Source organism: Meleagris gallopavo, chromosome 22 (genome assembly GCF_905368555.1).
Source record: "Meleagris gallopavo chromosome 22, MGAL_WU_HG_1.1, whole genome shotgun sequence".
Taxonomy (NCBI): Eukaryota; Metazoa; Chordata; class Aves; order Galliformes; family Phasianidae; genus Meleagris; species Meleagris gallopavo.
The window spans coordinates 9,862,203-9,877,497 of NC_139425.1; the positions used below are offsets into that span (position 1 = coordinate 9,862,203).

At 38.5% G+C, this 15,295-nt stretch overlaps 1 protein-coding gene across 3 annotated transcripts in view; it reads right to left on the reverse strand.

Annotated features, from left to right (window-relative positions):
- RTEL1 (regulator of telomere elongation helicase 1) overlaps nucleotides 1-15,295 on the reverse strand; it is a 36,864-nt gene that overhangs the window by 15,154 nt on the left and 6,415 nt on the right. For all 3 annotated transcript variants that reach the window (XM_085241799.1, XM_085241797.1, XM_019622193.3), the window contains exons 12-26: nucleotides 14,766-14,844; nucleotides 14,227-14,324; nucleotides 12,649-12,704; nucleotides 10,516-10,590; nucleotides 9,803-9,887; nucleotides 8,586-8,718; nucleotides 8,314-8,427; nucleotides 6,205-6,245; nucleotides 4,946-5,031; nucleotides 4,637-4,714; nucleotides 4,022-4,099; nucleotides 2,406-2,549; nucleotides 1,626-1,741; nucleotides 962-1,085; nucleotides 53-206 (exon numbers count right to left, since the gene is read on the reverse strand). In XM_085241799.1, coding sequence (XP_085097925.1) covers nucleotides 53-206; nucleotides 962-1,085; nucleotides 1,626-1,741; nucleotides 2,406-2,549; nucleotides 4,022-4,099; nucleotides 4,637-4,714; nucleotides 4,946-5,031; nucleotides 6,205-6,245; nucleotides 8,314-8,427; nucleotides 8,586-8,718; nucleotides 9,803-9,887; nucleotides 10,516-10,590; nucleotides 12,649-12,704; nucleotides 14,227-14,324; nucleotides 14,766-14,844 — 1,461 coding nt within the window. The remainder of the gene's footprint in view (nucleotides 1-52; nucleotides 207-961; nucleotides 1,086-1,625; nucleotides 1,742-2,405; nucleotides 2,550-4,021; nucleotides 4,100-4,636; nucleotides 4,715-4,945; nucleotides 5,032-6,204; nucleotides 6,246-8,313; nucleotides 8,428-8,585; nucleotides 8,719-9,802; nucleotides 9,888-10,515; nucleotides 10,591-12,648; nucleotides 12,705-14,226; nucleotides 14,325-14,765; nucleotides 14,845-15,295) is intronic.

Below are 15,295 nucleotides of genomic sequence, written 5' to 3' on the forward strand. Positions count from 1 at the left end.
CCTGCTTTATCTTAAAACAACAACAAGTGTATCTGTGAGGACATCAACCTACCCATCCTTTTCCTCTTCAAACTGGGAACATGGTCATCCAAAATTTTGGCTTTCTGCAGGGAGAGGATCTGCTCAGATGAAGTAGAAGGTTCCACATCATTTTCACTCAGGGTAACAGCAGAGCCAGAAAGGCATTGTGCCGCAGGCAGGGGCATCTGCAAGCAGTTTACAAAACGTTACAGTAGGCAAAAGCTACTCTTCCACTCCACTTCCTTTGCAACCAGAAATCCTGTCAATGACCTGAAGACATCACGTATTTGAACAACTCGTATTTGGTCAAAGTATCTTCCAGGAAATCATTCAAGTCTGTCATGTTTATTTTAGTCCTAGTCTCCATTTGGAGGCCAAGGAATTTCCCATTCTGGCCCTCAGCCCATTTCTTGCTACGCCTTTCTCCAGCACATTACAAAGTCAAGGATTAATTTCTATATCGAGAAACTACTACTGAGAAAAAGAGCTTCTTAATGCAAAGAGAGACACCATATTAGTAAAGATGACCCAGTCATGAAGTGTAATAACTTCTGGGTTTGTCTCACTCTTTACACCAGTCAGCTTAGATCTACATTTACGGGTTCGACTGACTTTTTGTTGTATATAACTTCTCCCAGAGGGCCAGGAAGTTTTTTGATACTAACATCAGTTTCTGTATTTGTGTGCCATCCAGTGGAGACACTGTTTATTTAGGAGTGACTGGAAAAGGAAGTTTTTTTTGTGATCTAACCTAATGAGTTGTGCAAAGACAACATATCCTGTCATAGCTCACTCAGATATACTTCCTTCTCCACAAAACTTCCAATGATGCCCCAAAAGAAAGGTTGTTTAGAAGCGACTCCTTCATATCTCTCACATCTTAGCATTTCTATTACTATTTAAAAAGTTTTTAGTCTGTTGGCTTTTAAAAGATACTTGCAATTTCTTGAGCAACACGGAAGAAGACTGAGACACTTCTGACTGCGTGCCCAAAGTTGTCATAAACGTTCACATAAGGGCGGACCCACGAAGGCAGCTTGCCCCTTACGTTCTCAGTTGTGAATCTGTGTAGGAATAGAAAAGGAAAGAATTATTTGCCAGACGGCCTAAATGAATTAAACAAATGCTAGGATAAGGGAGGAACGGAAAGACAACGAAAATAGTGCAGCAAATGTAATAGACTGCACAGAGGAGAAAAGGGCTTTGTTGTTATCACATCCTGTGCCATCACCCAATTAATATCATTCAACCCTAAAATCTTTAACTATGCAACAGTAGTACTGTTGGCCAACATGCCCTGTCAGCCTCAGCATTGAAGGCTATCAGCTAAATTCCTGTTGCCTCAGCATTACACTCTTTCCTCAGTTTCATCTCCTCCAGAACTGCAGTTCTGGTGGCTACCTTCTCAAATGAGAGGTGGATAAGATATAAAACAAAGGTGGTAACAAATTACTTCTGCAAAGCAGCGCAATTATCTTACACATTCAATTACTTAATTGTAGCCTTCTCCAAACAGTAACGCAAGCACACTTAGAAAATACGAATAAATGCGTTGGGATACAAAGGTGTTGATATAAGTTTATATTCTAGAGCCAAGGTTTCACCTGTCATCACATAGGAAGATAGCACCATAGTCCTGGCGATGCCTGATGACCCTGCCAATAGCCTGGTTAACAGCTCGGGAAGCTTGCTGATTGTACCACTGATGCCCAGATAAATACTGCAATATGTAGAGAAAGAATTAATATCAGACACCAGGTAAAACATACTCTTTGTGACATGCAGTCACTACTTATTTGAAAATCACTTAATGTATCAACAAGATCTTCTGAAAAAAATCTCTAAAAGCCTAGGAAAGCCAAATTCAGGTTGAATCAAGAATCACAGCTGGGACACAGAAAACTCAAGTGGTAATACACAGCTTGAGGAGCTACTTAGATGATGCACTGACTTCCTTGCTATTCAAACAGGTATTAAATAATACAGTGAACCTAAGAGCTAACCTGCAGGATAATAAACTAAGTTTATGATGCCATTCATTCTCATGCCTGAGACAATACCAAAAAGAAAAACCACCACACACAAACCAACCAGCACATGCAATTCTTCTCCTCACCCTCTTTCTGCAAGAAGAAACGCAAAGACTTTGACCCAAATTTTAATTACGCTGTTTTTTGAGCCGTATTTGATTGCAAACATGTCAGTGGAGAAAGAATTTGGAACCCTTATCATTTCCAGAAATACATGAATATACTTATGACAAACTCCTAAGGTTGTCTGACATTCACGATCTTACGAGGCCAGGAAGAAAATCCAGAGACAAGAAGGGAAGAAGGCACAACAAACCTGCAAGCAGCTGAAAAGTTACAACTGGCCAGCATTACCTGTGCACCCATACTACTTTTTTTCATTTCATTCAGGAACTGCATCTTTAAAACAACTCTGGGCTCCCAACGAGGAGGAAATGGAAGGCCAGTAATGATGACTCCTCGTCCATTCATGTCTGCAAAGTCCAAGCCTTCGCTGGCCTGAAGAGAGAGAGGGATTTTCATGATCAACGGGATTTGAAGTGATATTTCAGAGAACTTCAGCAGTTGTTGGAATTCCTTCCTCTATTAAATTAAGTCCCTAGCCAAGTGCAGTGAGTGAATATATTACAGTTTCAGCAAAATTTTTTGCTTTTATTACTGTGACTTTAAACCTGGTATTTTCCTCTAGGAGGCCCTGACAAATTATACCTCTGCCAAAACTATTGATTAATAATGTGTCTTATTCCTGGATAAGCAGAACAGCTGTATTCAGAAGATGTCTCAAATGTAAGTCAGAACATCTCTTCAACATTCCATAGCCTTAATTGTTAGCAAGATGAAATAAGAACACGGCAAACTTTTGATATTAAAAATAAACAAAAAAAAAATTCAAAGCAGTAATTAAAAGCTACCAAGAACCTGCTCAGAAACTACAGACATTACCAGCTGTGAAGCTTATATCTTTACATCTGTCCAAGCAGCTGTCACTCACAGCCCTGTATACACTCGTGTCCCACGCTGCGCTGGCAAACTAGTTTGTGAAATGAACAAAAACCATCAAAAACATGGAAAAAAAAGTTGTTTTGTCTTGTAGTTCTCCCATTTACCATACTGCACAAACAGCTGCAGTAGAATTTATGGCAGGGATGAGTGGGTGAAATGACCAACTCTATTCTGCTTAAACCAGCAGCAGCCACAGCACGTCTTTGGCAACGTAACTCTTGCTTTATTTCCTCAGGTGTTTCCAATTTTGCCTTCATACTATTAATCCTTCAAGTGCAATAATGTAAATTGTCTGTTCTTCAGTGATGTGCTACTGCAAAGCACTGTCTCTCCACAGATGCTACTCCTCTCAAACACTGATGTTGGAATAACAGGCATATTCAGTAGAACCCTGCCCATAGTTACATTTTTTCTTAATTGATCCAACAACTATTCTGAAAAAATGCACTGAAGGCTCAGAAGAAGAAGAGTTTCCTTTGGTAAACAGTAGCAAAAAGTCTAAGTAATTTGCAACATCACAAATATTTCCACTGGTATCATAAATCAATTTATCAACACTCAAATGAAAGGTCACCACATGCATCCAGAGGACTTGAAATTAATGTTCATCTTAAAAGTTGAGCAATATTTCTGGTTCTAATCAGTGTCATTCCAACATGCACAATTGTTTCTTTTAATTCTCCTCCAAAGTTGTTCTCATCTAATGAGTCAAACTTTCTGTTCGTAGCCAAGAGGAAATGTAAGTATCATGATGCTCATCCCCTGTAGAGAACTCTGAGATGCATCTCTAACAAAAACAAGAATTAAACATACATGTACTTGACATAAATTTAAAAAGGCTTCAGGGCATCTAACTTTCCCCCTCCCTCCTTCCCTCTCTCGACTATGGTTACAACATAAACATACTTGTTAAATTTAAAGTGATACGTAATCTGATCACAGACAAAATAAATTCTCAGTTACATTACCTTCCCTCGGCACACTGCCAAAAAAGCAGCACCATTGGACTTAGGACAGGCAATTTTACCATAGTATGCATCTATTACCTAAAAGGTAAAACATGGTTAATGCAAATTTTGCTTAAACTATCTCCATTAATCTGGGCAAGTATAAAAGATTGACATCAGATACTTCTGAAAAGAAAGTAGACCCATGGACTGTAATGTATTTCTCCAAATCCTTGAACAAAATATGCAAACCAGGAAAGCAATTCAAGGATATTACCAACTCTTAGAAGCATGCAGAATGGCTATGTAAAAGCAAAAAGGAAACCAGAAACTGTGAAAATCTTAATAATTTAGAAAGCTACGATGGGACTTCGTATAATAATCAACAGCACGTGATCCAGTGGCAAGCAGACAGCACTGTAACATTCACTGGATTCCATGTGAAGACTAAACCATGCACAACTAGGTGGAAGAATAAAAGAAAGCTGAATAGAAAACATAGTTCAAAGAAGTACTCCAAACATTTTGATTTTATCCTAGGAACACAAAATCAACACCCAAGCACAGCTTAGAGAGGTACTTAAACATCTCAATAGCTTGCAGATATGCTACAGATATGTAGTGCAGATTCCCTACCTCTGCAAAGCTTCCTTTATTCCTGGGTTCCACAAACATTGGCTTCACTTCTTCTATTCTTTTAGCAAAATCATGCTCCTGTTGAACAGATAATGAGCATATCAGAAATGCTCACACGAAAGCAAACTTCTACAGAAATTCTGGTTAGAAAGGATATGCTCAAGCTTCCACCACCATCTGCTCCTCCCCATGCAAAACACATGGAGATGGGGGCAGACACACTTTTAATAAGCATGCTTAAATAGCATAACTGTAAACTGTCTGAAGTGTGCAACCAAACCACCTATGAAGGAAAAACAATTAACATACTCTCCAATATTCCAGGCTTTTATCCATGACAGGATATGATGGGAAAAATACCAACAGTCCATGAGGTACAACTCGCACAAGATTACCTGCAACAAGATAGATAAATGAATCGTTCAGGACACTTTTCTCCTGGCGGGGATTGTAGAGACTGTGCAGGAAAAAATAAGCTAACAGTGTTGCTTAGCTCCAAAATCTCTCCTGCTTTCTTGACACGAAGGTTGGTGCCTCAGGATTTTGCTTTAAATCCTTTCAATAATCTCGTTGTCAAGCAAGAAACTCTAGACTTTGGTGTTGCTAATAGCACGTTTTACCCCATAAATGCTACACTTCTGAAAACCACTTCTAGCATTACAGGTTTTCTAAATGTCATGTTAACTGAATAAAGCTTATTATGAGTATGCCAAAGACTAGGAAAGGAAGAGACAACACCATCTGCTGTATTTTCCCATGTGACAGTAGGATCTATTTTCAGATCTGCTTTTCTTTTCCCTTGTTGTTTTCTCCATTCTCTATCCTTTGCAATTTAAACATTCAGAATAGATGAAGTACCTCAAGCCTGACTTTGAAACTTTACCTGTCACAGTATATACACCACACTGAGAAATCATTCAACTTATTTTGTGAAAGCATTTTTCTAAGTTCACCATTGAGGCCATGTGGAACAACTCAGAACTCTCTCCAACTTTTTTTTCTCTTCCTTGAAACTTTCAAAGATTTAAGATTCCTTTCATACCACAGTCAGTCTGCACAGACACTTCTGTTTTATTCTGTTCTCACGCATTAAGTTTCAGAATTCTATTATATTTGTAAAACACGATCAAAAGAAATGCTGAATTAAGATCAGCTTGACAAACTGCATTCACATACATCACATGAAATCCTATCAGCTTCTTGTGATCCTTAATTGCTCTGCGAAGTGATGCTTGGCAGTATAATCTCTGTGCATCTATTTTCTACTCTGCACTGCTTTCTCACCACACTGAAGGATATTTGTGAGCCAGAGATAAAGAGCTGACAATAAAAGTGAACTCCTAACATGGAAATATTAACCAAACTGATTTTCATACATCACTACAGAAGCCAGCTGCTTGAGCTAACAGGAGCATATGAAAAAACAGACAGTACTTAGATACACAATGCAATCTTTTACCTTTCTCTGTCTTATCATTTGTTTCCTTTTAACATTTCAGAAACCTTCCAAGTGATTTCTAAAAATGCTGTGCAGCAACCTGTTTTTGAAATCCATACCCTTCACTTACCAATGGTTTTCCCCAGAGAAGATAAATAGTCTTCTGAAAATCTACAAAGAAAAAGAAGAAAAAACAAACAGGTAACATTCACTCTGCTTTCTTCTGTACACTTTTCATGCATATTGGCCTCCCCTGATATTGATCTGAAATAGCAGATTAGTATGCTCCCAAACACCCACACCAAGCAATACTGTGACAAAGTGATACTATTACTATCAAATCTTATCGCTGGCAGTCATATGAGTTTATGATTAATACTAACATATTAGAAACACAAGTTCTGCAAGAAAAGTCCATAGATTAGTCTGTGAAGCCTGACTAACGTTACAACAATTTAAAATAATTACAGATAAATTAGGTGTGGTGAGGCTGCAGGGGCAAAAGGGATAAACTTGGTTGCTATGGTTATTGTTTACTGCAGGTATAAGCACAGTGAATCACTTAATTTGATTGAAAAAGCACTGTTCCACAATGAGCAGCATTTATCTGTTTCTTCCAGCCCTGACTGACACATCACCTGTTCTCTCATGCCCTTATGATTTTTTCTTTTCAGTTCCATGCAGTTTCTCATACTTTATTTTTCCAGGAAGCTCAAATGCACAAAGAAAAAAATCCAAATTTATGAGAGCTATGAATATCAGTATCACCAAACAGCTGCTGTCAAAACATAACACTGCATTCCCTCTCTTCAAAATGGCGTTTTAGGCCAGAGGCAGGGAAATCCCCAACCTTTCCTCCTTGAAAGACATTATCTTCAACAAAATACACTGAAACTAAGCTTCCAAAAAACAAGGAACAGCATCTGAGGGCTTTCCAGGCTTATCTTCTCTGTCAAAATCGTTTAGAATTGTTGAGCCCCTTTCCAGTTCCATGGAACATCTGGCATGCATCTCATTCATGAAGTAAAACCTCTTTGAGACCTATTCTTGGATCATTCTGTATTGCTGAACAAGAGTAAGCTGGGCCAGCAAGCAGGCAAAATTCTATGATTCTAGAGGTACAGATATAATGCTGAAAGAGCCAACATAAACAATGAGGAAGAAAATTATATGGAAGAACATGTATACATACACAAGGATATCTTCATTTCAAAGTACCACAGAAGGACTGGAATCTAAAACAACAGTGGCACAAAGGCACTGGCACTCTTTAGTACCTTCAGAGAATCGGTAAGCACAGAAACATTTGTAAGGTGCAGCAAAGCATGAAAATACCTCTTAAAATAATATGCTGAGATCTCAATGAGAATGACCTATTAGGGAATAGAAGTCAATATATAATGAACTTATGTGTTTTAGCACTCCTTGCTGGCACTAATTTTATCTCTTTTACAGAAAAAGCAGAAAGAACAGAAAGACAGACAAAAAAAAAAAAGAGACCAGAGAAAAGAAAGATAACAAAAGATTTGGATATGTTTTCCTTAAGAAGGCAATGCAGAGGTGAAAGGCAGGCCAATTGTAACAACAATTTTTAAGCATAAAAATATTTGTTACAAAGGCCAGGCATGTTTCAAGTTAATTGAGCTTCCAGTAAACTGAGGATGAGGGTCTATGGCAGCACAGACAGACTGCTCTGCAACATGAAGGGAGGTGGGACCTGAGGATGATCTGAAGGAGGGGACCTGCCACATCAGAGTAAGCAAGTAGGAAAGACTCAGAGACAGCAGTCAGGTTCAACCATGAGTCCAGACTGTCAGATAAAGTCATGGAGAGGGATCAGTCAGCAAGTCAGGGGCAGATCAATAGGGCCAGGTGTGGTTGTAACAGAGCTGGAGACACTGCTACAGCAAGTGCAACTCCTGAGCTCGCTTCTCAGATGAAAAGGCTTCACTTCTGATCTGTGGGGGATTTCCCACGTGAGGCCAGTCAGGGGCATTAAAAACTGGTACTTAGTCCTTAATCAGTTACTTAGAGACTGCACTCAGTGCCCTGATACTCACTCCCTTCCAGCCCTCTACTTTTAAACTTCCTACAGTAGTGCCTAAAAGGGTATTGTTATCCATTTTTATCCATCCAGCGTTTATCCATGAAAAGAACTGCAGAGACCACTGATTTCTTCAGAACCCAAGACGTGAGAACTGAAGGTTTCAAAGCAGAATTCCATACAGAAGTTCATTACCTTCTCTCATAAGTAGAATTGAGCACAGTTCCATCAGGTCCTTTGGGAATGATTCCAACCCAGAGCTGGCGTTTATCAATAACATGAGGATTCTCCAAGAGAACAGGAAAAGGGCTGAAGAAACACAGAAGCAAGACTGAAGTCATAAGCCCTCTCTGATTCTCTACTAGCTACCAGTCCAGAACACTCAATTAGATCTGAGATAAAATTAAAAAAAAAAAAAAATCATTGAATTTTCAGTAATGTCACTGTTCACACACCCAGAGACTTACATCTGCATTTCCATTGTAAACGATGAGAGAGGGGAGAGAGTCCCACTAGTAAGGATAATTGTCCTGACTCCCTGTCGAACAAGTTCATGCATGCTATATCCAGGGCTGAAACACCAATAGCTTAAGGTCTTTCCTGCACCAAATAAAGAGAAAACAATAAGGCATGCTGTACAGTGGAAAAATAGGATATGACTACCACAGAGCAGCAGCTGAACTTCTGAAACTAAAGAATCTTGGCATATGAAACTAAAATCCCAGGTATACGTGCTTTGCTTTTGTCCTTCCCAATTCATTATGGCTATTCAAAACTATTTAAGATGTCATTGCTCAGTCATACCTTTAAGTACATTCTACTACCATAGAACCACAGAGTGGATTAGGTCATCTCATCAGCTATCTCGGGCTACGTCACTTATCCTCACCAATCACAGTTTATAGATAATTACACTCAAGTAAATTATTTCTGCAAAACCCCTTGAAAACAGCTATTCTTAAGAGGTTTGCAGTATTTCCATAAAACATGCTACACAACTACAGAGAAACTGGAGATCTGATCAGTCACCTCTGGCCTCTGCCAGGTTTACATATAGTACAAGTCTCAAGATATTGCTAGACTGTTGCACAGGTACTTGCAAATAGTTTTTATTTTAGAAGCAGATACATCCATATGTTTGCTGCATCACAGAAGAATGTTGTGACTGCTTTGTATTATTTCTATTTACAAATCCTCCAAATTGTGCAATAAATCTAGTGCTTTTGCTAGCCTTTCCCTGCACACTTAGCAAAATCCACTTAAATTATTCCTGTAACTTGATACTCTGATTGAGCAATGTCCCAGGAAGACAATGGATGCAGAGCAACAAAGCACGTTCTGCTCAGAACAGCAGAGGGAATACATATTTTGTGGAAACATTTATGAGGACATTATGTGAAAGAAAAAAAAAAAAAAAAAACACTAAAATTGAGGGAAAGCAATCATTGAAAAACATTGCTTTAGCCCTTAACAAAATGACTTCTGTAAAACAAATACTGATATTCCTGAGAGCATTTAGATGAATAATTAAGTAGACCTTTACGAGGCAAGGTATTTACAAAGATCCTTGGAAAACATTCTATTAAGAAGTCTTAGATAGAGGACATCCACTTCTCTTTAATAAGAAAGGAGCTGACTTGTTTTCAGCCCAGCTTTTGCACGAACCCAAGTGTGAGCTCTGTACCTTGTTTTTTTGCAGCTGATGAATCCCAGAGATCTGTCCTTTCCTTCTTCTTCTTCTGATTACTGTTATCCAGATGAATGTGTACCTGAAGGAAAATAAGAGCAATGCTCCTAGAGACTGCTGCAGAAATGAATTTGCACTTCACCCCAACCACCCCCAAAAGCTAGTTCATGAAAGGAGCACAATTAATGTCATTTTATAGTCATACTAAGGTTGTATAACTCCCTATCTGCCTTTCATGTTTTGTTTCCAGTTCATTTAACAAGGAGCAAAGAAGCATATAGTAATTTAACCATCCATTCTCAATCAGTTTATGGAAGCAGCATTTCATTGGTGGCCCTGAAATTTCACTTAAGCCTCACGAAGAACTCCTTCACAAACAGAACTACAAAATCCGAGTAATACAGAAGATGAGTTTGCCAGGAGAACACAATACTTCTTGTAGAACTGCAACACTTTCAATAATTCACATTTTCTGTACTTTCCTTATTATGTTTTAGATTTAAGAAAAGAACTTCCTCAATAAATTACTGCATAGGTCCCCTTTTTTCTGTGGGACCTAATTTAACTACTCTTCTTTTTCTGGAGGAACTTACATAATCCTGCAGTAATCAACACCACAATTTGCTATACCATCCTTCTCAGTCTTGAATACATAAGCACAGACATTAAATGCTATCTAGGAAATATGCAGAGCAGAAAGCATTTCATACCTTATAATATCTGGATATCGACTGAGGTGGCAAAAAACTTGTTGTGTCTTCTGGAAGATCGATGTTGAACACGGTCTAAAAGAAACAACATAATGACATGGAAAGGTTAAACAACAGTTATCAACAAAATTAACATACCTTGGCACTGAGAAGTGGTTCCAGAAAAATCACTGTAGAGATAACCTGAAATCTATCTCCTTGCTCCTTTTATTCAATAAGGTAATTTTGAACAAGCACGTTTTTACAGGCAATTCTTGCTAATGGTCCTCCTCATTGCTCTGAGCAATACAAGCCAGAATCTAAACATATTCAAATTATACCAACGATAGTATCACTATTCACACTGTACCTGACTCCTGGTTGCTCAAGAACACAAGCACATGGCATGGTCACGAGATCACAGAGAGCCACAACTGCGTGTGCAAGAACTTTTGGAATTCCCTTTGCTGAAAATTCCAGCTGTGGTATCCTACCCTAATAACACACTGCCTGGAGAAAATAATCAAGTTGTAATTGCATTTGTTCGTCCACATTTTACATGAAAAGCTTCTAAACACCCCACACAAACGTAGAACAGAGTTGTGCTTCCTTCTCTTTCCTGTACTTGATGTCTTATGACTTACAAGGGATGCAGTTTCAAACACACAGCTTTCCATGAAACCAGCTGTGGTTCTCAAATATTTATAAATCCCGCTAATTTTTCTAAACAAAATTTCTTCAGACATTTAAAATGAATTCTCGAGCTCACAGGAATATCAGCTAGTTAACAAGAAAGATGTTCTCCAGTAGTAAGGAGAAAACAGAAGTACAATTCCTGGAAAAACATTTCTGAAAAGGAGTCAGGGACAGGGCATGCAAACAGGATTCTAGTAAGTATTCTTCTAAAAAAAGTGATTAGTAATTAAAGAAAAAAAAAAACTGTCAATAAATTAACTGTTGAAGGCAAAGCTCTGTAAGAAGGAATTGCTGTATTTTACCATGGAAGACATTGGCTGTAAGCTTGAGACTGAACACTGCCACCCATTGCCAGTCTCCATACTTGTGGGTTTTCTTATAACTCAGCCACCGATGCAATTTTTCATAAAGAAAAACCAACCAATAGCAACAACCACCAAAACAGAACAGCACCAACCCCTGACACATAAAAGCAAGACAGAAAAGCAACCAGCAACATACATTAAAACTAATCTACCTATTAAAGACCGATGGAGAATGATCCTTATGATCCAGAAGAGACACAAATAATTGTCTTAGTTCACTGCTGGGAAAAGATATAATTCAACCTAGTGATCCCTAGTGACTCAGACAGATACAGGCTTCAAAAATCACCAAATTCTGAGAATACAGCTGTGCTCCATACAGGGAATATATATCCCAAATGGCAACAGATTTCCAGATGTGTAATGATACAGCTAAGATGCTTTGCCATGTACTATTTGTTTGAACATTAAGCTCTCCAAATGTTATTACTCCATATTTGAGCATCATCCAAGCACACCAGAACTGGGGTCAGCTTCAATTGAACTTCAGGCCCACTGTACCCTCTTACTCTAGGGGCCCAGGTTCTCATAATCAATGTTTTGGAAATGCATAGCAGTGAGAATACTGTCAGCAACACATGGATGCCCACACACTTCCAGTATTACATTCAGTTCCTATGGCACAAAAAGGATTTTTATTTTACAGATCTCCTGACTTAATCATTAAATGGGAAAAGAAAAAGAAAAAAAGCAGTCAAAGTAATTTTGCTTTTTTTTTTTTAATTTTTTTTTTTTAATTTTAAACTTAGCCTGTCTTTTTTTTTTTTTGAGGACTCACATCCCCACACACTGATGCTCAAATGTGCACAGCCCAATAACCCAGCACCACCTGGTGGAGGCTAAACCCAGACAAAATTCAATCTAGCTCACCAAACAGGACATCAAACTACAAAATAACAAGCAGGGTAAAAATCAAAGAAGGCTGTCTCATTAGGCAGCAGCTTTCTCCTCTAAACCCGTGCATTGATGGAAATACACAAGTATACATGCAATTAAAAGAAAAAAAAAATTGCTCCCTCCAGTGACACTGAATGCTTTTTAAACCAACTCTTCTGTATTTCAGGCACCTGTAGCAGCTGCATTCATTATTTACCTGGATAATATCTGAGAGTTTATGCAATCCTGAGGTATTGATAAATATCCCAGTGCCTACAAAGAAGAACATCACAATTACTTTTACAATACAAACATGTGTGTTGCTGTGCATGCACACCTGAACAGAACAACACCCTGCAAGCATAACTTGGAAATGTTATCTGAAACAAAATGAGTTATTTCAAGTTTTCATCATTATTCAAGATGAAAGGAGAAATATAAGACTGGCATTCCAAGGTAAGTTTCATGTTTCTGATGCATTAAGAAGCTGTAACAGTTATGTCAACTTCTTCAGGCTCTTCTACAATAAGAAGGGAAGGAGGTAGTTAAGGCAGAAGATAAGCATGCTTAAGCCATATGGTTACATTTTCAAGAGCTCAGACAACTAACATTAGTCCTATGAAAGAAGGAAACTGTTTGTGTATCCTGTTATTCAGAGACAAAAGCAACCTTTGCTACAGCTGTAAGAGCCCCTTACAGTCATCCCATGCTTAACGCAGTGATTATAGAGGAGCAAATAGAACAACATATGAAATACACTGAGAATTTGACCATGGAAATGGCAAAGATACACATTTATTAAGCCAGAGAAGGATACTAGGGGGAAAAAGGGAAGGACAGATTTGCCCATAAAGGATGCATTTGCAGAAATTATCATCTACATTCCATGCTCCACGGAGAGAGCTTGCTCTTTTCACACTGAAAAGCCAGCTAATGAGAATGAGCTGTTAAGCAGACATGACAAATTATTTCCTTAGTACATGTCAAAGTTGGACCTGCTTCCTTGCAGAAGAGCCAATTAAGAACAAGATGCTGATGGACACTATAACAGAACCTAGTTAAACCTAGAAAAGATCATCAAGCAACTCCCAACATTACTATCTCATTAATCCACGAGCCAGGAACAGTTCAACACACAAAAAGCACCATCAGTAAAAACGTCAGCAAGCTCTCCTCACACATTCCTTCTGGTTTTGTAGAAGAATAGTGTTATGTGCAAGAATCCTCTAGGTGTGCTGTATAATCAATGGATATACAGATGGTATACATAGAAATATATATCCAGGAGCTTGGCAAATATAATTTATATTGGAGTAATGAGAGAAAGTCACTCACCCTGTCCTGAGCTCGTGAGATGAACTCCAATGGAGCTGATCTCCAGAAGAGATCCTTCCCCACTGGCAGCCAGCTCTTAAATGGCTCCAGGAGAAGTGCAGCCAGGCTCCACCCCTTCCTGCAGCACAGGTGATTTGCCTTCACCTGTGCTCCCGTGGCTGAATCATTGCTCGCCTCAGGTGATCAATCAGAGGTTCAGGCAGCGGTTCAGCAGCCCCATACAGTGTGCACATGTGCAAACACACAGCAGTAAATGCTCAGGTTTTGACACAACATTGGTTCTTAAAATAAATTCTAGTTCATGAGTGGATGTTTCCCTACAGAGGACCTAGCAACAAACTGTTTCTCAGGGTCAGATTTTTTGATTTTAAATTCAAAGATGCCTTTCTCCACTTTCCCCCAAACACTGCAAGCTTCCAATTACTTACATTAGAGAAAAAGTCCAAATTTACAGACTTACGGCCTGAAAGAAACTGTAAAATCTGCTCTAGTGACTCCAGGAGTGAGGCTTTGGTTTGAAATGTTATTTGGGCCTTTGCAAACAGTTCAAAGATGTAGCTGCAATTCAGAAATAAAAAAAAAAAAAAAGCACAAGTGGGTAAACACTGTAAATAATCACATGGACACAACAACTGCTACTACTCTTTTACAGCAACAATTTCACCATCTAGTTGCAAAACATTCTCAACTCAGTAAGAAAGAATAAAAGATGGGAAGGTAAATAAGTATTTCCCATCAAAAATAAGGATTGCTACATAAGGTGATTTAAGAAAAGCTGCAACACTGAATAAGCACTATTCCCAGGAACCAGAATATTACTACTAACCCTAACAGCCAGAGAAATCCTTTGCACAGTGACATATTTTTTGTTCTACTGCAGGTTTGTTATGTGAGCACACAGAAGGACATTCATAAGCAGAAAGCTCACACTAAACTCAATTTAATCTGGGTTTAGAACTTATTCTTCTAACACAAATGCATTAACGAGAAGAAATTTACCTTCCATCTTTGGTGACTCCACTGTCATTTGGTGGCAGCTCCACTGCATCAATTGCACTTTCTAGCTGAAGAAGAATTTCTTTATGGGAACCAAAAGGAAAAATAGTTATAGATCATAGAAACTCACTTCAGGAACTCATCTGAATCCCTTTTTCAAATGCAATTTACTGCAAAAGCTGCCAGAAAGGACAGCAATTTAGCTGTTTTCTTGATCCTGTAAACAAGCTAAAGTGATTAAAGCCAATTTCCTAGGCATCATCTCTAAATATTTGTATTAAACTTTAACAAATTCCATGACCTCAACCTATGACCTCTTAGATTAAATCTGTGGTACTCACAAAATACAGTTGCTAACTAAATATTAAATATCTAAATATCTATAGATGGAGAAAGTTCATGGAAATGCTTTGCAAACAGATGTCTCAAGCCCTTGATACAATCACTACACAGCATCACCTTCTTACAGCAGAATGATGCAACCAATACATTGGCAACATTACAAAGTGAAGGAACTTCTGGCAAAGAGACAA